Genomic DNA, 22,401 nt, shown 5'->3' with positions numbered 1-22,401 from the left:
AGTAATGTTGTGGAGTTGTATTTTGTCTCGCATCAATTATATCGTCAGTTATATCGTTATCGCAAATTTTCAAATATATATCGTGATAAATATTTTTGGCCATATCGCCCTGCTCTACTGAAAACAAAAAAAGCTTTATCTTAAATGTACATAGTATCAGGGTAGGGGAGCTTGAAAGGAGCATGAAGGGTTTATATTCTCGATTTATTGGTCCTTTCCCAGCGGAAGCAAAGTTAAATCCTGTTACCATTCAGCTGGTTCTGCCTATTAAGGTGAAGATGGATAATATTTTTCATGTCTCCCAGGTGAGGCGAGTTTGTGCAGAAATAAGTGTGTGTGTGTGTGTGTGTGTGACAGAGAGACAGACAGAGAGAGAGAGAGAAATCACCAAGCACTAAAATTCAAATTTTGCACTGCAGACCTCACAGTGTCTGTCTGTCTGTGTGTGTGTCTGTGTTTGTGACAGACAGAGAGAGAGAGAGTGACACTTGCTGTGTATTTAAAAAACAAACGAAAGACAATGACAGACGCAGAAAATTTAACTTTTTTTTTTTCATTTTCTCTCACAAATGTTTACAAAAATAACATACATTATTTTCATCTCAACAATGATTTTTTAACAGAACATGATGTCAAAAACAGAATTATCAGATATATTTACAAAGCGAACATTTATTGTTTGATTACAAGAATTACGTTTTCAAAGCAAACAAGGTAAAATTAACAATTTTGGAAACATGTTTACAACCGTAACATGGCATCACACTCGTGTAACATGGGGAAAAAAATCAAAACTTAGTTTAAAAAAAAAAGACAATAAGTTTTTCATCACACCATAACTTGAAAAAGCACTGGATTGGTGAATTCTGTAACACCAATTCTTTATTTGTCCAACATTGACACCAAGTGCAGTCTTTTCTTGACAAATGCCTGGTAAGACCGGGCAGACAAGCCTGCAGCCTTGCAATCCCGCACATACTGTGCATATGCATTCTTTACCCTGACTGAAGGGTCCGTGTTCACAAAGCCTATCTCTATGTCTGACCAACGCCTGCTGACATTGGCAGGGATGAACACTGCGCTTGTGCTCACAACCTGAGGCTCTTCATCCTCCAGCAGGACGGGAAGTTCCACATGATCAAGCTCCAGTTGCAGTGTTGGAGGCTTCTTCTTTGGATGCACTGGCTGGATCACCATACGATATGGGATGTCGTAGTACAGTTTGTACAGGGTGAATCCAAACGTACGCTGACATGGAGATGTAGACAGAATCTTACATTTCTGAAGGTCCGCTTGACTGACCTTTAGCTCGAGTAGCAGATCCTTGATTTTCTCAAAAGATACGAAATCCCGGTTCATCAGGAGGCCAACTGAACTCACCAGAACGAGAATTTTCTTCTGAGTTTCAGGATCGATCTGTTTTGGAAGCCTTTTCAGTACATCGACCAACCATGGCATGCCATGTTCCTTGTATCTGTCAAGATTCCGGGCATAGCAAAGCGAACGTCGCTCCATCTCCATTGCAATATCTCCAACCATGGCTGATGACTGTGCCTCCACTGAAGGCTGTTGGTCATCGTTGTGGACTTCAACAAAGTCAACGAAGTTCCAAGTTGCCTTACGGGTTCCCCGGAGATCACGAAATTTCAAGTCGGGGAACCACCTGATCTTCATTTCAACGAAGCCAGCCTTCAGGCATTCTTGAACATCTTTGCCACAATCTTCAATGAGCACCCTGGCCCTGGAGAAGGTGAAAGGTGTTGGAAAAGAGTCCCTTATGGCGAGGTTCTCAACCAATGCGGAAAGGTTGACGTGTCCCTTCAAATTCTCAGGGCACTTGGCTCCCTGGAGCGCAGCGACGGGGATCTCTTCATTTCGCCGAAAAATATCTTGCAGCAGAAGGAGGAGAAGTGAGGGACCAACTATGGCAGGCTCACACCCCATGTTACATGTGAGGGAAAACACCCTGCGAACTCGAAGAACCTGTAGGGGATCCTTGGTCCAGTGTAACAAAGGGGGAGGTGTGTCCTCAATTGCTGGCCCAGTTGCAGGGCCAAGCGCCATGAAGCCCCGGACATGTGTGGCACTGAATTCATGCCGAGAACTTGTGCCCAGGGCAGAGGAATACACAATGTCAACGTTAGACAAGGGGTGTCCATGGAATGCCTCTTCTAGTGCTATTTCTAGCTGAAAGGCTCTCCACGTGGGCAGAAACCCACCTTTGCCCTCGTGCTGTTGGCCCAGCTGCCAGAGCTCCTCAACCATGTGGGTTAGACACTGCGAAAGGACAGACTGGAGGCTTAACTCTTCCTCCTTCCATTGGAAAGGTACGAGCATTGGGACGTTCTCCAATAACCTTTGGATATTAGGAATCCGGAAGAAAGAGTGAGCAGGAATGGGTTCCTTCAGTACTCCTAAATGCTCTTCATCCAGCCCCTGGACCATCTCAATGCGCAAGGGGTAGTTGCATTTGGACTTGATGGCAAGGTCCTGCATGTGGACGTAGTAATCCTCCGCACGTGTGTGAATAGCTTTCTGGTAGTTGGGGTGGCTCAGCCCACAATTCACTATCAACCCACTTACTGGGTGTCGGAAGGTTGATTGATAGTGGGTGTGTGGACTGGACACGTAAAACTGCCAAAAGGTGACAAACGGCAGACTGGCAATTTTAGCCAAAGCTGGAGCAACATCCAGCTCATGTTGATCCAGCACTGTCTGAAAGTTTGCACACTCGTGCATGGACATGGCGGTGAAAAGTGTTGCTCTTGGCCCAACCAACAACTGTAAACCAGCTCTAGACCAAAAAAATTGGGTGTTGGTGTCATCTGGAATCACATTGCACGCCACATGCAGAGAACACCGAACGATATTCTGGAAATCTGTGATTTTGGATAAAATGAGTGGTTCATGTGACTTTTGGCCAAACTTGTAAACAAAAAAATGGAGATCCAATGTCGGATGTTCAAGCAACAAATCCTTGGACTGATCAATAGTACAAAGCACGAACTCTTGATCCTGAGGTAGGACATTCATGTACCCTTTGTTCTGCAGGACTGTCTTCTGTACAGAGGGTCGATCAAGATCTCCCACTGGGAGGGTTCTAAGACTCTTCACAAAGTTGACCATCATACCATTGATGAGTTCAATGGTTTCTGTGAGAAAATATCCCGGGGACTGACAGGCTTTGTCCACCTTAACAAGGGATCTGGGAATTGCAACAACATGCAATTTATAACCTTCGTCCAGCTCAATAAGGTCGATGCCTCGAACCTTGTGTAGCACTTCCAGGCCTTGAATGGAAAACTTGGTGAGATCCAAATGTTTCTTGATTAAATGCCAAGAATTGCGCAGTTGTTGGATCCGGTACAGAGAAAGGTTGAACTTTGAAAACAACAGCTTCAACCTTTCCAGGAATTTCAGTTCGATAACGATGCCATCGAAATCAAACTGAGCATCTAGTTGCTCATGAGCATTGTCAATAGTACTGGCCTGCAGAGGAATGAGGATCTCTGGGTCAGTAAGGAAATCTGAAACACTGGAGGAACTCAAAAATGCTGTGGCCAAACCATCCATGTTCTCCCTAGCAACATCCTCCATGGCTGGTGGAATCTGGTAAGTAAAAAGAAAAAAATTGGGTAAGTACACACAATAAAATCAGGTAACACACACACAGCAGGTAAGTGCATACACACACACACACACACACACACACACACACACACACAAACAGCAGGTAAGTGCACTGTGTTGTGGTTTGCAGTGTTTTGTGTTGTTTTCACTTTAAATTTGTAAAAGGAAAAAGCTGAAAATTTAAATAGTTAAAAGTTTAATTGTGAATAGTTGATTTTTTTTTATATGATTTGTTTATTACATTTTATGTAGAGTGAATAAATAAGAGTATATTTACGGTGGCCCCTAGAGACAAAGCACATACAAACTTCAAATCACGTACGAACGCTGAAGCATGTACAAACTCCAAAACACGTAAAAACTCCAAAACACGTGAAAACACGTAAAAACTCAGAAGCACATAAAAACTCAAAACACGTACAAAAGACAACAGAAGTTGAATAAATAAGAGTATATTTACGGTGGCCCCTAGAGACAAAGCACATACAAACTTCAAATCACGTACGAACGCTGAAGCATGTACAAACTCCAAAACACGTAAAAACTCCAAAACACGTACAAAAGACAACAGAAGTTGAATAAATAAGAGTATATTTACGGTGGCCCCTAGAGACAAAGCACATACAAACTTCAAATCACGTACGAACGCTGAAGCATGTACAAACTCCAAAACACGTAAAAACTCCAAAACACGTGAAAACACGTAAAAACTCAGAAGCACATAAAAACTCAAAACACGTACAAAAGACAACAGAAGTTGAATAAATAAGAGTATATTTACGGTGGCCCCTAGAGACAAAGCACATACAAACTTCAAATCACGTACGAACGCTGAAGCATGTACAAACTCCAAAACACGTAAAAACTCCAAAACACGTACAAAAGACAACAGAAGTTGAATAAATAAGAGTATATTTACGGTGGCCCCTAGAGACAAAGCACATACAAACTTCAAATCACGTACGAACGCTGAAGCATGTACAAACTCCAAAACACGTGAAAACACGTAAAAACTCAGAAGCAGGTAAAAACTCAGAAGGACATAAAAACTCAAAACACGTACAAAAGACAACAGAAGTGCTCCAGGATAGCCGGAAAACCCATCACTAACACACACACAGCAGGTAAGTGCACGCACACACACACACACACACACACCAAAAATTACTGAACTTACCTTAAGGTCCAAAGAAGATAAATCCCCAATGAAGAGAGCTGTTGATGGTCTGAATGTTAGGTCCAAAATGAGTGAACTGAGAGGTGTTGCCCTTTTATAGGTGGTGTTTCTCAATGTAGAAATAAGTTTTGAGGTTTACTTCTTTTTTCAAAAAGTTATTGACAAGAAGAACTTTAATGTCTAAAATTACACAAACACGAAATTTGTCTGTGGGACCATTTTTGGTCATTTGCATTTTTCAATTCCAAGTAGGGTTGCCAACTCCCTGAAAAATAAATAAGGGACACCTCGTGGCCCAATTGTCTTCACCCTTCCCTGTGTGGTGAATTTTTTTAGCTCTTTTTTTGTGTGTGACATTATTTTTTTAACCATTTGACTTGAAGTTCATTTAAGTAGATGCATATTCTTTGTGATATGAACACATGGGAAACAAATGATAATTTATCCATTTATTTTTAACGCAAAATGATAACATTAACACAATAAAATAGGTATCTTTCCTAAACGAAAGACTGGTACGCTTCACTTTTTGTGCAAAATGACAAAATTAACACAAAGAACTCTGTCCTGCTTAAACTAAAATTATATAAATTAATAGAAAACAATAGAAAGAAAAACATTATTGTAACAGTGCACATTTAGTGCAATTAGAAAAGTGCAAAAAAAAAAGTCTGTGGAACACCTGTAAACACAACATTTGTGCCTCAAAGGCCTTGACTGTAGCTGAAAGTTGAAGTAAAAAAAACCCAACAAACTCATGAACTCAAGCTCAATGCTACATTATGTGGAAACAGACTACTTTTTCCATTTGTGTTTTTTTTTTAGCTCTTGCTGCAGTTAGGAGTTGTTTGTCGTTCAGGATTGCAGAGTAAAACTCTGAGCAAGACATGGGATGCTGAGTACAAAGGATACAACAGCCTGCATATTGGGGAGGTCAGCTGCCTGAAGAATTTCCATCCACTTCTCTGCTGTTCCCTTGGACTGCCACTTTTCCTTCTCCTGATGTTCTATGAAGCGCATTGAGGCGACTTTTGTTGTGATTTGGCGCTATATAAATAAAATTGAATTGAATTGAATTGAATTGAATTCTTTGGTGAGGTGCTTCAGGAGGCTGGTTGCAGTGACACACTCTTCATAAAGCTCAGCCATAGAGATGTTTAACCTGCCAATAGAGATGAGAAGTTGACATAAATCCTAAGTGGTACATAGAACATTTACAGTGGTAAATAAATGGAAAAAATGTATTGTATATGTTTATAACGTTGTATAGCATTTAAACAATACAATAAGTATAGTTTATTTATTATGTATTTATCCATCATTATATTAAGTATATGAACTCCTTGAATTTGTAAAACAGTGTATAAAAGATTGCATGCGTGTGTATATACACTACAAACAAAGTTAATGATTATGGTTTTATTTATATATGTTATCTATCAATTGTATTTGTTTATTTTTAACCATCAATACTATTAAAACATGGTTTATCATTTCACTGGCAAATGTTTTCTTCTTACCTGCCAGCCAGGTCAAGTCAAGTCGGCGTTATTGTCACTTCAACCATATACAGTTTAACAGTACACAGTGAGGCTAAACAAGGTGAAGCCGTTCAATGATCTTCTCCATGTCATCAAAGGAAATCTTCACAGATGCTAGAGAGATGGGCTGCCGGTGGAAATACCAGTTTTCTTCTGAAAAGTCAAACCGCTTCCGGACATAACTGATGGCAGTGTCTAGGAAGGCTGTAAACTCCTGCCTGGCACCATCAGCATCAGATGGCGAGAGACGCTGGAGCTTTTGTCTTGTTAGGTACCCGTAGAACCCATTATCTCTTCTCTGAAAAAGTCTTTTCAGGAAACACTCCATGATGGAATAGAGGTCAACAGACGTGGTTACATTCTTCTCCAGTTTTTTCACCACTTCTTCAAACAGACACATGACATTATTACAGAAGAGGAGGTAGACTTCCACAATGTCTGCCTCTCCCTCAACTACAGCAGCATCTTCTGTCAACTTCAGCAATTCCTTCAGGTGCCTTGGACATTCCTCACCAATGCTGATGAGATATGACTTCAGTGGGTCCCAGTTCTGCAGCAGGCGGGTGATTGCAGGGTTGAGTGACAGCCATCTCGTCACAACATGGCGCAGGATATCATGGAATTCAATGTCACAAAATTCACAGAACTCTTTCAGGGACTCTCTCCTTTTGGCAGAGGTGGAAAAGAAGCTGTATATCTTGAGGACAATATTTTCCACATCAACAGAGAGCTTGTCCAGGACTTTTTTCACAGTGTTATTAATAATATGTGCATGGCAGTTGCCACGAAGGATCTCACTGTTGGTCTCTTTGAATTTTGTGAGGACTGAGTTGTGGATGCCATAATTTGCATTGTCAGCACTGAATGCAGAAACCTGATCTAAGGATAGCCCCACGTTTTCAAGAGAGCTTTGTATTATTTTTACTATTCCCTCTGCAGACTCATCTGGATTTTTACAAAATCCAATATCTTGTTGACAACTACAGCCTCTGGTGTAAAAAACTGCAAGGCCAAGGGGAAACATCTTCCGATTTCCCTTATTTGAAGCATCAGTGTGAAGAGAGAATGGTGAAGTTGCACCACTGTTCTATTTTTTGATCACCTCTTCTATTGCCTTTGGTGACACAACATCTGTGACAACTGCTTCAGCTTTCGTCCTCCCAAAGGACATCTTTTTGGCAATACTGGAGTCATTCAGCGTTCGTACATTCAGTTTGAGTGCACAGTCACCCGAGTTATAACTTAAACCGTGCTTTACAGTGTGGTAGACATGGGTCACCTCTGCAGCAGTCACCTATAAAATAGAAATATATATATATATTACAGTATATCTGTATAGTTTGTGTAGTTTATCAACTGACTTTAAAATATAAATTACGCATGCAACTTGTAAGAAATGGGTATGGTCATATATATGTATGTTTTCAATATAATGTGTATTCTTTATATATATTCAATTCAGTAGTATTTTATTAATCCCAGAGGGAAATTAGGTGTTGTTGCAGCTCAGACTAATCAAGTCTTCAAAGAGTTGTTGAAGACCACAATCACTGTGGGAAGGAAGGATCTCTGCCTTGCCTTGAAACTGAAGTCTCTTCTGTGTCAACTTATTCAGGCTTTGTGGCTTCAGTTGAGGTATTATTTCAGCTTTTCTAATGCTAATCAGCTGCTCCCGTTTGTAAACCCGCTTGTTCCCATGATTACGCATCATAACTCATAATCATTATTCATCTGTGTATTACTTTTATGTATTAGTCACCTATTCGTTGTAATCATCTATCCTTGCAGTTGTTTATTACACAAAACAAATTATATTATCAAATTTTGGCCCATTGAAATCCATTATAAACGCTATTTTTCACTGCCCAACCATTACCATTAATTTAAAAGTGATCTTTTCACGTTCACTGACGATTTGAGGTAGGGGCCTTAGAGTTGTGATTTTTTTATTAGTCCACCAGGTGGCGCCCTGTTTCTTCTCTTTTTCATTTTTGAGCATTGAACAAACTCAAGCCAAAAATTCAGGTTTTGAGCATGTCTTTCTGCTTTAAAAAGTGGGAAAAAAGAGTGGTGTTGTGTGTCACTATCGATGACCTTCATATTTTTAAACAATATAAAGGTCTTTATGCCTAAAAAAAAGAAAAAAAATACACAAACACACTTTCAATCTTAAAATGTATTCAAAAGCTTTCAAAAGTATTTTCTCTCAGACAGCCACACTGCAATACAAACAAATTAAATATAAAAGCATGGACCAAAAGCAAAATAGATTTTATTTTTACCTTCAAAATAATTTTTAAAATGCAGCTGCGTTGAATGACCTATGACCCGGAAGTAGTCGTTGATAGAAAGCTGAGCTAAACTGCTTTGGAAATAGACGTGCATTGAGCAGAAAATGGAGCTTCTGTCATCTCACACTGTCAATCGATCATGTAGAGACACCAATTATCTGCAAATTGTGAGCGAAGCGGAGATCGATGGGAACAGCCATTGGATGATAATACCTTTGCTCCTGAAGCGGCATATACAGGGCTGGACTCAGCGTGCGTGAAATTGTGCACAGTGAACATTCCGCTAACGCTTTCGGAGGTAAGTGCTCATCCATAAGCATTCTTACATTACCACTGAATTAGAGGGTTACGACAAAAGTAATGTTTTTAATAATGTTTTTAAATCTTAAGGCTGTCGCCTTAAGATTGACGTCACGACGACTTCCTTTCAGTCTATGTTGTTTACCTTTTTCTCGATAAGTTTTATGTCACCAAGGGCCTGTTCTTCGTACCGCGCTAAGTAAGTTAGCTGGATTAGATTGTTGACGATTTCGCGTGATCCTGGATCGTTCGGTTCCCCGAAGCCCATCCGGGACTTGCTGTCATAGCAACAGAGCCGTAAGCGTAAACCTGCTGGGGAGCAGGCTTACTTTATGTAAACAGGATTAGATCGCGGCCACGCAGGTATGTCCGCGTCATTCATACGAAAGCAACAGCGATATTCCACCACTGTTTCACCATAAATAAATAACATCAATGTAACTAAAGATAATGCAGCACTTGATCCTTTTATTGATTTCACACAGATACATACAGGTCATTCCCTAAAAAAGGGAAATGTACTATTAACATTCTATTACATGTATGTGATTATTACAGATGTAATTCATATTTCAGAGTAGTAATTGTAAATTACTTCGTGTAATCAAGATGAGAGACCACGGCTATAAAAGCGAAGGTGGATTTGGGAAGTCTGTCGCAGCCATGTCCTGTCCGTTTACGCGAGCAACCCATTGCGGAAGGTGCAAGATTGATAAGGAGAGTCCTCAGAATTCAGCGTATATTGCGGGACAGACAGGATCCTTTAGCTCAGCGCGACAGTGTGCTCATAGAGAGATATCGATTTTCCCGTGAGGGTATTATTCACTTAACCAACTTGTTGACGAGGGGGTGCAGGACCACCACCTGTCTTTTTTTTTGCTCTGCCCTTTTCTTGGTTGCTGTTATGAACAAACAAACAGAGTATTCCAGGGTCTCTTTCCAAGAGACTAAAAGCAATATAAGTGATAAATATTACCATTCTGTAGAATATTCTTATATTTCACTTTTACTTGTTCCCATGTTCTAGTGGGTCCTGTTGTGGCTCTAATGTGAAAGGGGATATAATATAACATATTATAATATAATATAATGTAATATAATATTGGATAATATGGTGTGATATGATAAATCTACCCTACCGCCTACTGGTGTTGGCCAGAGGGGCCGATGGCGCAATATGGCAGCCTGGCTTCTGTCAGTCTGCCCCAGGGCAGCTGTGGCTACAACCGTAGCTGCCTCCACCAGTGTGTGAATGTGAGAGTGAATGAATAGTGGCATTGTAAAGCGCTTTGGGTGCCTTGAAAAGCGCTATATAAATCCACTCCATTATTATTGTTATTATTGAATTACTTACGAGTTTGATTTGTCAGCAACTTTCTGCCAGCCCTCTCTCCTTGCTTTTGCAGCCTTTGCAGTGTTCCCTTGCGTTCTGATTAAACTCTGAAACTCCTGAAATCCCTCACTCAAGAGTTCTTGCTCTGCTGCCGAAAAATACCGAGCGCGCTCCTTCGACATTTTCGCCGACCAATCAAAGGGTTGCCGATCAATGTTTCTACTATCGATGCGTAGCCCCTGTTGGGCCACCCAGTGATCTCACATTACTTCATCCAGCTATACTAATCGTCAACAACAGGTGTGTTCGGGGAACCGGAATAGCGAGCTCAGAGTTAGCGCGATGATTTGGTCTTGGATGTTTCATTTAATCTTGGATGTAGTAAGCGACGTACGAAGCACAGGGCCCAAGTCCCTTAGTTTTATAGTAAACGAGAGCAGATCGCTTCTAAACGTCGGTGATAAGGTTGCACATGTAATCTTGGACACTTATAAACCCGACCGAGCCTGCCCGCCTGCTGTTGTTACCCGCGGACAATGCGCTTATGGTAAATGGTAAATGGCCTGCATTTGTATAGCGCTTTTCCAGTCCATAGGACCCCAAAGCGCTTTACACAACATTCAGTCATTCAGTCATAATAATCTAATTATCCACAACTCTTGCACTTAATCTATAATAAAATGATGACAGAAAAATGTTATAGCCCTGCCTTTAGTAGCCTCACACAGCTCCTACTGTTTCCTCCTCATGTCCTTACCAGCCATGTCTGGACAATGTTATATCATGAGTAATATTATTTTTTAAAAATCCATCTAAATAAAACACACACATGCACACACAGTGACATTTTAGACCTTCTTCAGAATACTGTATATACTATGGGCATCACTGTGCTGATCCAGAATCCTTACATATTTATTTATTACTAGAGCTACAATAATAAAGCAATGAGGAGGGGGAAGTAATAAATATGAAATAATGTCATTATGATGATTCCATTTGTTTCACTATCCACTCTGTGGAGGGGGAAAGCTTATTACATGTTTAAACTGTAGAGATACAATAATTTTACTGCTGTAAAATCCAAATGTTGTCGTATTTAAAATATAAATCTAATATAATCTGCTTCTTAATGTATGTTCTTTAAAATGCAGCTTTTTAAAAAAATATATTATAATTATAATAATGCATAATTAAGTGAACATCCATATTAGATCGTTTTTTAGTGAAATATAATCCCTCCAGAAAGGCAGGAAAAGCCCGAAAACTTACTTTAAAACTAAATATGTTCCCTAAAACGGGGACAAAGCTACAGACCCATGACAGCCTTGCACAGGTAGCCAGCAGCTGTGACCAGCACTACCTGTGCAGTTAATACAAGGACAGGTAATGTTTGTCGCGCTGTTGCACACACAGCACGCTCATTTGTTTCAGTTCGTCAGTTGCAACAAGACAACTTACCAACGTGTACGTAATAAGCCAATACTCCTGGGTGCTACACACTACAGTGTACGCTGTACACCTACTTACTGGTTTTTGTCGCATCAGTCTGTGTCTCTGAGTTAACTTGTGTTTCTCCTACAGCTCCGGACCGCTAAAAATGCGCGTGCTATTTGTGAGCTCGTTCCCGGCTTGTAACCAGCGCGTTCTGCCGTCAAGGGCGATCATTGGTTAAATGTGATCATCTGACTGATGCAAGCCAGATTACTAGTTAAATATTATTGTTGAGGGGCACAGACAGGACTCCGCACACACGCACACACACACAAAAAAAAATTATTTTTTTTAAAAGTTGCCTCAACAAAAGGGCACTTTGGGCACCCATCAGGAAAGGGGCGGGTGCTCAAGCCCGTCTAGCCCCCCCCCCCCCCCCCCCCTCCACGTGCCTGCTTCTGTCTGTGTTTGTGACAGAGAGAGAGAGAGAGAGAGAGAGAGAGAGTGACACTTGCTGTGTATTTAAGAAACAAACGCTCAAACAAACGAAAGAGAATGACAGACGCAGAAGGCGATTGTACTGTTTGTGGCAACAGACTACTCTTTTCTCCCCTTGTACAGTGCCTCCTGAAGTCGTGTGTGTCGACCTGAGCAGAGTGTGCCTGAAAGACTGCACACCACAGGAATGTGAGGAAGAAGCTTCCAGAGCCATTGCTTCACAGAAGCTGTTTTCTAATGAAGGTAGAGTCTGGAACTTCTCAGAGCTCCAGGAGTACTGCAAGGATGAAGAATCTTGCATTAAACTCTGCACTCGCCTTCAAACACGTGGATTTATCATCACGAACAGTCCCCAAGCGTTTTCGACAGTTGTGCCAACAGCGAGGTATGATGACCTTATTGCCACTTCCACATATTGGATGACACATACAAACTTTCAATAATGTCTTACCTCTGTCACATTTGCAATAGGTCTGATAAGAAGGAAATTCTTGCCGTGGCCAAGAAGGATATTGAATATTTCCACGCAAGACTTTCAGGCGGTGATTGCATCCCCACATATGCAATGACTACCTTCAGACAGTACTGCGAGGCCATCCTGATTTTACAACATGGACTGACAGGAAATGCTGTTCAAGAACTTTGTGTAAGTGCGCCACCAACAACCAAAGTGCACGATAAGTGAAATGACAGCTGATGTAAGTCTGTATTTCTTTAAGCTCCAACACCTTTTTTTTACATACACAGGTAGAGGACTGGATGGCGCGGAAAGCAGTAGCTGATGGTGTTGAGCTGAGTGGTAACTTGAAGATAACCAGCCAGGAAGAACAAGTAAGTCATTCATTCTCAGCAGCGACTCTCTTCTTGCTCTATAGGCACCTTGTGAATTGATTTTATGAGATATTTAACATTGATTCCTTTTTTTCTCTGCAGTTGTTGGACTGCTATTTTAGGAACATCCGTCCAGTGTCCTTGCAAAATCAAATTGCTGGCAGCGATGACAGGGGCAAGTTCTTCCTAGGAGAATGTGGGGTCCCACTGTCCAACCCATCATTAGATGTAAAACGCCTGAGAGCGAGGTGAGTGCTTGACCTAACTGGATCAATAGCATATTAAGAAAGATTTGTTTCTTTGATCTGACAGAGAAACCCTAACCCTGGACTCATAACAGTCAGCCACATATGTTGCTGTATGTCAGAGATGTTCGCCCCTTGTATTTTGGTTTTTTCATCTCTCTTGGCTCTAATTAATTTGCATGCATTAAAAACCACAGATACCTGAGCACTGAACCTGGGGATGCTATGGCTGAGTCAGCATCAAGCTCAGTAGAAGCCTCTTCTGTTGCATTGCTTTGTTTGTTTTGTATGTATTTCAGAATGAAAATACTTTTACCCACCTCAGCCTGCACGTGTGCAGATGGCTTTGGACAAGGAGAAATGGCACACCAACAAGCCCACTGTCAATGCCATCTTGCAGGCCTGGGTTGCTCCGCAGCCCAGTATACAAGACAACCAGTCCCTCATGACACTTAAAAAGTTAACGGCTACAACAACGGGGAAAAATTGTTTAAAAAGAAGCCTTGCGGTGGATCCGATTCCTCCCACCCAAATGTTATTTAGGTGAAAATAAAACTGCCACCGGACACGTTTGCTTGAGGAATCCATCAGACCAGACCACCTCCATTTTATGAACCCACAGAACCCTCCCCATCCAGCTCTCCCCTCCTCACCCCTCCTCCTCTCCCATCCTCTGTGTGGAAAAAACCATGTTTCAGAACTGTCGGATGTTTATGGACGGGGAATCCAAAGAGTTGCCTTGGTATGTGCAAATACCTTTTACGTAGCCCATCTCAAATTACGTTAAAAAAAATAAAGAAGGCAATTTCAGAATACCTGTCTCCAGCTATCCCTCCTAGGTCAACAAAGGCACCCATCTTCCACCATGAGCAACAGGAAGGCCTAACCCAGAAGAAGCCTAACATGAAAAAACAACATGATCTGTTACCTTGTACAGACTGGTGGAGATCGGAGATTTTAACGAGGAGTGGCCAGAGACAAACGGTATGTAAAATCCACCCTGAATGAAAGAGCTGAACCTCGGAGGAATAGAGTACAATCGGATGATCCACACTTTTTTTATTAAAGTTTGCAAAATTTACAGACTTATTAAAGCGGTTGATCATCAGAAAAATGTTTCAGAAGACCGTTATCATCAATCTCTGAATAAAAATAACCACAAACTTAGTAACTTTGATTAAACCAGCTATCTCAATAGAAGGACACAGACTCTAATTGAGGAGATGCTAAAAACTCAGCTCAGAGATCAATTTTTATCCTTCATGACTATTATAACCAAAGCATAGAGTATGAGTTTAAAATTTGTTTTCAGTTTTCTAGAGAGGCCCCTTTGAGATGGCAGCATCCTGGGAGAAACGGAACCTGGGCCGCCGTCTCCAGCCCGAGTCGTTGGACCAGAACCAGGCGGTGGTTATAGCCGAGCTAGCAGACTGGAATCCAGCTACCACACCAGCAGTGACACACCCAGTAAACCAGAACAACAGCCACAGGTGAGCAGGGAAACGACACAGCTGAATAACCGTGTCAACCCCTCACTGAAACAATACAGCTTTGAGTTACACTCACAAACCTACACAGATTGAAACCTTGTGTGCAGACCTGCCTCCAAACAAGAATAACAGAGGACTCCTCCTCTTATTGTCTTCCTTCCTCACCATCCTCACCAGAACGACAGGTCTGCACTCCAACGAGAGACCCCAACACACAGAGGAAACTGCAGGACTGGAATCTTCATGTGAAGAAAATATCTGTGATCATCGGTGACTCCTATGTGCACAGACTCCTCCGTCCTATAAAGCAGAGGGGTACAGATCGACAGATTTCCATGAGCGAAATGTTGCCACCCGGTGAGGCCCAGTTGGAGAAAGCACCCTGTGGAAAATCTGGTTTTATAACTTTGGACTGAATACCAGTGATGGAGCTGAAAATGGGACTAAAGGCAGAGCAGTCAGCAATCTTTCTAAGGCCCTTATCTGTAAAGAACAAGCCACAATGTTGGATCTTAACAACTTTATTACAGGTTTAGATGAACAGATTCCTGCACTTCCTACTGTGATATTCGGCACAGAAGGACAACATTCACTCGACTAGTAGAGCAGCAATGTGTATGTTAGAACAGTGGAACCAGTGTGTAAATGAGCCATCCCCATAAGCCTTGGAAAAGTGGGAGGAGTGATTCACCTTTCTTAAGTTCCAATGCTCAGTAGGTCCTTTGGACAGAAATAAGTTCTTCTTCTTTCAATAATTGTTTATTCTGTTCATTATAGAATCAGCTATGCTCCAGTGGTCAGGAGAAGCTTCTGCTATATGAAGCTGTTACAGTGCTTTTTGTTACACTGAACGAGAGTAGTTTTTCTTGTTGCTTGTTTGATCTACTTCCATTTAAAAGATTATAATTACTGAAGTGAATGTGTTTTCAGATAGTTTACAGTGCCACTGAAGCTCCACTCAACCAAGTGTGCCTCAACAGTCTGAAATGAAAAGATTTTTCTTGCTTTTTTATAAAACAATATAATATAAAATAATATAATATAATATAAAACAATAATTTTGGATGTTTCTTTCGGCTCTTGAGGTGCCCTCATTGAGTGGGGTTTGCCCAGTATCCTCGAGGGTATGTGAGGAGCCTTCCATAGTTGGGTTGTTTGGTTTTTACCCCAGCAGCCATTCATCTCCATCTCAACAGTTCATGACCAACATGCCGTGGCTGCCCCCTGTACCTGTTGAGTACCTGTACCCTCATCCACTGGAGCCTGGACCTCCAGCTGATTGCAGCCACTTCAGTGCAAGGAGGAGATGCTTGCTTTTTGTGTGACTGTCTGTCACCCTTCCCTTTCTACCCTAACCCATTTTCCACTCCAGCTTCTACCCGACCCGGTTCAGACCCCTCCTCAGTCAGGGAGGGGTCTGAACAGACTGTCGCAGGATTCTCATTAATACAGGAAAGAAGGGATTTGAAGACGAGATGAGGACTTTTAGCAATTCCCTCCCCCAACCAAATCCTAACCTTAACCCACCATCCAGTCCTGTGCCCCTTCTCTCCTCATACCGGTACCCACAGTTCAGACCCCACCTCAGGCCCCTTACTGCCTGAGGAGGGGTCTGAAGTATTTTCCAGCCTTATAAAGAAAGGGAAGGCTGAAGTGGCAGACTGTCATGCAAAAAGCGAGCATCTCCTCCTTGCACTGCTTACAGTCAAATGACAAAATATATGAACTCTTTTTAAACAGGAAAAAGGAAGAAATTGTACACCAGAGGGGGCAAGAAGGAGAAAACTTGAATATAAACTCAAAAGAAAAACCGCTGTTCCTTCCCTCCCCCAGAAGGCAGTAGAATATCATCATGTTAAATGCCACTTTGGGGGGGGGGGGGTAAAATTACTTGACAAATATGTTTCTCTTTTTTGTTATTTCGTCCCTCTTTGTTACAGCTACAGGAGGACAATAAACAGAAGAAGGAGAGCGGCACCAAAGAGGCGAAAAAACGAAAGAGCGCACCACCTCCTCCCCCAGAAGGCAATAGAATATCATCATGTTAAATGCCACTTTTTTTTTGGGGGGGGGGGGGGGCTTTTTTTCCCATTCAGATTGCATGGTTTAACATGCTATGCTTTGTTGAAGTTCTTTGTGTTTCAATAAACTCCCTGTATTTACACAGTACTGCATTGACTTATATTTTCCCAGTAACAGCGGATTACCATGGAGCGTACAGTTTTCAGTTGAGGTTGTAGAAGTCTGGCAAAGCAAAAATAAAAATAATAATAAAAAAAGCTGTTTAGATCCACAGCTCAAAAAACTCCTACGAGGGCAGGAGGATGCCACCTTTACACAACATGACAGTCAACCTCTACCACGGACGCGGAGTCAGGACCCGCTGTTCACTTTCAGTCCAAAAGTCTGGAACAGCAAAATCAGTGACTTCAACTTGGTGGGGAAAATGTGTCACGGTCCCCGTGTCTCTCTGGTTCGCTCACGCTGGCTACAGGTTTTGTTGTTCTTGTTGTTCGTTTTTGTTTTCTTTGTCTCTCCTCCTCCTCTCTGCCTGGGTGGAGATCCTTACGGGCTCTCGCTCTTGGCCCACGCACCTGTGTGATTGTGTCCACCTGCTGCTGATCTGGCTGATTTCCCCAGCTAATATTCAAGGAAGTGGCACAGAGCAGCTCACCGCTGGAACGTTGAACCTCCTGAGTTCGTTCATTATGAGAAGTGTTTGTAAAATTTGCCACAGACGTCCATGTGATCAACAACAGACACACGTGATTCCCCTTCGTGGTCTAAACCAATCAGTAAATGTCCGTGGTCCAGCTGGAAGTGGAGGTGGATATAGACAGGTGAGTAGCTTGAATGAAGCGATATCGATTCATTAAATCCTGAATTGAATGAATATAAATGTGTTTTACCAGAAACGCCAGAATCTCAGGTTAAAGCTCACAAAACTATTTCAACAACAACCAGCAAATGAGAGCAGGAAACGCATTCCACACGAAGACGTAAACAGAGCGGACCGACGCATCAGAATTAGCTTAGTCGGCGTGGGGGCTAATATCATCCTTAATTCCTTCTTACTTTTGCTGTTTTGCTTCCAACACGATAAAACCCACAGTTCACGCACAGCGAGCTGTGCGTGAACTGTGAGAGAAACTTCAAGAAAAGTTTCCCATCTCAAACATGTGTTTTCTGCATTACTCATTCGCTTATTACCCATCAGTCTACCGTTGTTTACAGCGCTGGCGGCCGCTGTCTTTTCTTTCCTTTGTACTTAAATGACGTCGGATAAGAAAGCTTAATTTCTGCTGTTTAATACTGAAGAAATGTAAACTTTTTCAAATTAGGTATAATTGCAGAATATTTTTAAGGTTATCTGCTATAAAATCCATGCCAGGAAAATCTCCTTTATGTTTTTTATTTTATTTTATTCTCAGTTACTTTGACACAACGGCATGTGCTGTGATGGTCACATCTCTGATAAAGTTTAGTGTCAGTACTGATAAATGATCAGAATTATAAGATCTCTCACTTTCTGAGTAAAAATTGCACCAAATCGAATCTGGACCTTGTGAATCGGAATCAAGTGGATTATAGAAATCAGTGATGATACACAGGCCTTGTGAATATCCTAGGACCGACAGAAGTGGATATAACTGACCGTGGGCAATGAGAAAAGATGAAAAGAACGATTGATAACTTTTTTGTCAAGTTAAGGCCTGATCGATCTGAAATTCATAGCCAGTGCTCTGACAGGGAGCCATCAATCTTTGAACGCTGATTTGGGTGCGCCCAACTTTTTTTAATAGTGTGCATAAGAAAAAGCCAGAAGAGGGAGCACCTCTGGTTCAATCCCAGTTGCAAAGCAGCTGACCAGCTTCTGTGTGTGTGTGTGTCTCTCTCTCTCTTTTACACAAAAAACACATGTCAATGCGCTTGCAAAAACTTTAATATGCAAAGCACAGGACGTCCCAGCTGGTCGCCCTCCGGTGGACCACAGATGCAATTGCAGCAGAGGGAGCCCCTCTTGTTAAATCCCAGTTGCACTGCAGACCTCACTGTGTGTGTGTGTGTGTGTGTGTGTGTGTGTGTGTGTGTGTGTGTGTGTGTGTGTGTGTGTGTGTGACAGACAGACAGACAGACAGACAGAGAGGGAGATTCAAAGCATCAGGACCAGGAGATGACACAGTGCTCCAAAGGCCTGGTTCTGCTGCCTCCTCCTCCACCCACCTGCTGCAGAGGCTTCTGTGAAGGGAAACTGCTACATGTTATGTCACCAATCCCTGCCATGCTGCGTGTCTAACGACCCGGCAGGGCCTGCTGAGTACAGTGGTGGTGGACCCAGGCCCTCTGCACCTTCCTTTCTCCGATTGGGACCGTTTTGTCCCATCCTTTTTGGTCCGATTCGCCATATCTCCAGAACCGAAGAAGCCATCGGCGTGGCCTCTTCGCCACAGCGTCCGGCACCCACCAAAACCCCCACCTAGACACCAACCTAACCCCTAATTATTGCTAGTTATTTTAATTTTTACCTGTCGTCTTGTGTTCCAGTTGGTCGCAGCAGCAGTGTGTTACCAGTCGCCAATACTCTCCTCTTTAGTTTGAGAAGTCTCCTTTTGTATTAACTATGCTTTTCCAAAAACGTCTATCTTTGTGTACACGTTGAATGAATGTTAATGGGAGACCAGTTCTTTGGGGGGTTTTTTTGGGGTTTTTTTGTGGACAATCCTTGTCAGTGTTGGAGGAGGACTGTGAAGGACGACCGTTTTGCTCTCCCTGACATTTCGTATTAATGCTGGTCAAGAACAAAAATGAGAATGACACTGCTGGAAGTTATCACATCACTATAGTTTCTTTTAATAAGCACTTTTTAAAACTTTATATATTTATAATGCAAGGTAGCTAATGAGTAGACATACTGAGTTTGTGGGTCTCGTCTTTATGACATGTTTAAAAAAAAAAAAAAGAGAGAGAGAAAAAGATTTCTCTCACAAATGTTTACAAAAATAACATATATTATTTTCATCTCAACAATGATTTTTTTAACAGAACATGATGTCAAAAACAGAATTATCAGATATATTTACAAAGCGAACATTTATTGTTTGATTACAAGAATTACGTTTTCAAAGCAAACAAGGTAAAATTAACAATTTTGGAAACATGTTTACAACCGTAACATGGCATCACACTCGTGTAACATGGGAAAAAAATCAAAACTTAGTTTAAAAAAAAAAGACAATAAGTTTTTCATCACACCATAACTTGAAAAAGCACTGGATTGGTGAATTCTGTAACACCAATTCTTTATTTGTCCAACTTTGACACCGAGTGCAGTCTTTTGCCTGCAGCTTTTGTTTTTTTGTTTTTTTTTCTCCATACAGGTGACCCAGGAGTTCTTTTTTTTTTTCTCTCTCTCTTCCCCCCCCCCTTCTCACCGTCTCTTCTCCCCTTTGGTTCTCTTTCTTTCTCTCCCCCTCTTTCTCTCATTCATTCCCCCTGTCCTATTTATTTAAAAAAAAAAAAAAAAAAAAAAAAAAAAAAAATGACAAAGGATGAACTGAAGCTCTGCCATCACGTAATGTCGCATACTGCTGTTTCTGATGTCATTTAAAAAAAAAAAAAAGACAAGCCTGCAGCCTTGCAATCCCGCACATACTGTGCATATGCATTCTTTACCCTGACTGAAGGGTCCGTGTTCACAAAGCCTATCTCTATGTCTGACCAACGCCTGCTGACATTGGCAGGGATGAACACTGCGCTTGTGCTCACAACCTGAGGCTCTTCATCCTCCAGCAGGACGGGAAGTTCCACGTGATCAAGCTCCAGTTGCAGTGTTGGAGGCTTCTTCTTTGGATGCACTGGCTGGATCACCATACGATATGGGATGTCGTAGTACAGTTTGTACAGGGTGAATCCAAACGTACGCTGACATGGAGATGTAGACAGAATCTTACATTTCTGAAGGTCCGCTTGACTGACCTTTAGCTCGAGTAGCAGATCCTTGATTTTCTCAAAAGATACGAAATCCCGGTTCATCAGGAGGCCAACTGAACTCACCAGAACGAGAATTTTCTTCTGAGTTTCAGGATCGATCTGTTTTGGAAGCCTTTTCAGTACATCGACCAACCATGGCATGCCATGTTCCTTGTATCTGTCAAGATTCCGGGCATAGCAAAGCGAACGTCGCTCCATCTCCATTGAAATATCTCCAACCATGGCTGATGACTGTGCCTCCACTGAAGGCTGTTGGTCATCGTTGTGGACTTCAACAAAATCAACGAAGTTCCAAGTTGCCTTACGGGTTCCCCGGAGATCACGAAATTTCAAGTCGGGGAACCACCTGATCTTCATTTCAACGAAGCCAGCCTTCAGGCATTCTTGAACATCTTTGCCACAATCTTCAATGAGCACCCTGGCCCTGGAGAAGGTAGGTGTGTGTGTGTGTGTGTGTGTGTGTGTGTGTGTGTGTGTGTGTGACAGAGAGAGAGAGAGAGTGACACTTGCTGTGTATTTAAGAAACAAACGCTCAAAGAAACCAAACAGAATGACACAGGCAGAAAGACACTGTTTTATTTTGGTAACCAATGATGCATTTCTTCTCCGCTTGTACAGTGCACCCTGAAGCCGTGTGTGGACCAGGAGATCAGCAGAACAGGAACCACAGAGCGTCAGCGGCAGACATCCAAGCTGCACAGGGCACACGCAGCACCAGGCAGAATTAATGACGTCCCTGATCCACAGCTCAAGCCCAGCCACCCGCTGCCTCCTCGCCGCCTCCTCCCGGGACCTTCAAGGACCACCCACCAGCCACTGGTACACATTCCAATCTTACACAATGGCCCCAGCATCACAGGGCATCTCCTGACATTAAAATCTATCCTGATTTCTGTTGTTTTTCCCTCATCTCTGAGCCGCTGAGTGTGTGTGTGTGTGTGTGTGTGTGTGTGTGTGACAGAGAGAGAGAGAGAGAGAGAGTGACACTTGCTGTGTATTTAAGAAACAAACGCTCAAAGAAACCAAACAGAATGACACAGGCAGAAAGACACTGTTTTATTTTGGTAACCAATGATGCATTTCTTATCCCCTTGTACAGGGCCTTTTATGACAGGAACAGGAACCACAGAGCGTCAGCCGCACACATCGAAGCTGCACAGGGCACACGTGGCGCCACGCAGAATAAATGACGTTCCTGGGCCAAGGCCGAAGCCCAGCCACCCGCTGCCTCCTCGCCGCCTCCTCCCGGGACCTTCAAGGACCACCCACCAGCCACTGGTACACATTCCAATCTTACACAATGGCCCCAGCATCACAGGGCATCTCCTGACATTAAAATCTATCCTGATTTCTGTTGTTTTTCCCTCATCTCTGAGCCGCTGAGTGTGAGTGAGTGTGTGTGTGTGTGTGTGTGTGTGTGTGTGTGTCTCTCTCTTTTACACAAAAAACACATGTCAGTTGTTAAGGAAAATGTTATAAAACACTTCTTCAGTAAAGACTCAGAGAAGAGAAACACACAGAACTTCTTGCTAGCAAGGGCAGCCTCCACTCTAAGAGACTCCAGTGAGAGAACTGCCCCGGTCTTTATTTTATACTCCATTGAGCGTGTGTGTGTGTGTGTGTGTGTGTGTGTGTGTTGA

The 22,401-nt window shown here is 42.3% G+C and overlaps 4 protein-coding genes across 4 annotated transcripts; 1 reads left to right on the top strand and 3 right to left on the bottom strand.

Moving 5' to 3' along the window:
* Positions 1–615: 615 nt before the first annotated feature.
* On the bottom strand, positions 616–4,932 carry LOC147318379 (uncharacterized). Its single transcript, XM_086310299.1, has 2 exons — positions 4,808–4,932; positions 616–3,609 (listed from the first exon to the last, which is right to left on the bottom strand). The coding sequence occupies exon 2, from the start codon at positions 3,595–3,597 to the stop codon at positions 883–885; it is 2,715 nt and encodes a 904-aa protein (XP_086166425.1). The 5' UTR covers positions 3,598–3,609; positions 4,808–4,932; the 3' UTR covers positions 616–882.
* A 1,405-nt stretch (positions 4,933–6,337) lies between these two features.
* LOC147318378 (uncharacterized) lies at positions 6,338–7,615 on the bottom strand. The gene has a single exon (XM_086310300.1). The coding sequence runs from the start codon at positions 7,370–7,372 to the stop codon at positions 6,401–6,403; it is 972 nt and encodes a 323-aa protein (XP_086166426.1). The 5' UTR covers positions 7,373–7,615; the 3' UTR covers positions 6,338–6,400.
* Positions 7,616–12,261: 4,646 nt separating this feature from the next.
* Positions 12,262–16,918, top strand: LOC147318377 (uncharacterized). The gene is made up of 8 exons (XM_086310141.1): positions 12,262–12,283; positions 12,328–12,589; positions 12,676–12,850; positions 12,952–13,035; positions 13,138–13,283; positions 13,580–14,264; positions 14,593–14,770; positions 14,948–16,918. The coding sequence occupies exons 1-6, from the start codon at positions 12,262–12,264 to the stop codon at positions 13,734–13,736; spliced, it is 846 nt and encodes a 281-aa protein (XP_086166267.1). The 3' UTR covers positions 13,737–14,264; positions 14,593–14,770; positions 14,948–16,918.
* Positions 16,919–20,244: 3,326 nt separating this feature from the next.
* On the bottom strand, positions 20,245–21,202 carry LOC147318376 (uncharacterized; the record flags this gene model as incomplete). Its single annotated transcript, XM_086310140.1, has 1 exon — positions 20,245–21,202. A coding segment is annotated over one exon (828 nt), but the record flags the coding sequence as incomplete, so codon positions are not given.
* Between the last annotated feature and the right edge of the window lie 1,199 nt (positions 21,203–22,401).

The sequence above is a fragment of the Aulonocara sp. 'chitande type north' Nkhata Bay genome, linkage group LG11, assembly GCF_057382095.1.
Source record: "Aulonocara sp. 'chitande type north' Nkhata Bay isolate Kocher_YH1m ecotype deep benthic linkage group LG11, A_spYH_male_GT1.1, whole genome shotgun sequence".
NCBI classification, from domain to species: domain Eukaryota; kingdom Metazoa; phylum Chordata; class Actinopteri; order Cichliformes; family Cichlidae; genus Aulonocara; species Aulonocara sp. 'chitande type north' Nkhata Bay.
The sequence above is the reverse complement of the archived record's forward strand: the minus strand, read 5'-3'. Positions and strand labels throughout refer to the sequence as shown.

What these genes read in the sequence shown, in the direction of transcription:
- LOC147318379 (XM_086310299.1), bottom strand. Translation starts at nt 3,597, where the DNA reads ATGGAGGATGTTGCTAGGGAGAACATGGATGGTTTGGCCACAGCATTT.
- LOC147318378 (XM_086310300.1), bottom strand. Translation starts at nt 7,372, where the DNA reads ATGTTTCCCCTTGGCCTTGCAGTTTTTTACACCAGAGGCTGTAGTTGT.
- LOC147318377 (XM_086310141.1), top strand. Translation starts at nt 12,262, where the DNA reads ATGACAGACGCAGAAGGCGATT. An exon ending in ATGCTGTTCAAGAACTTTGT is followed by an intron (nt 12,851 to 12,951) that starts GTAAGTGCGCCA and finishes TTACATACACAG; the next exon opens with GTAGAGGACTGGATGGCGCG. An exon ending in GTAAAACGCCTGAGAGCGAG is followed by an intron (nt 13,284 to 13,579) that starts GTGAGTGCTTGA and finishes TATGTATTTCAG; the next exon opens with AATGAAAATACTTTTACCCA.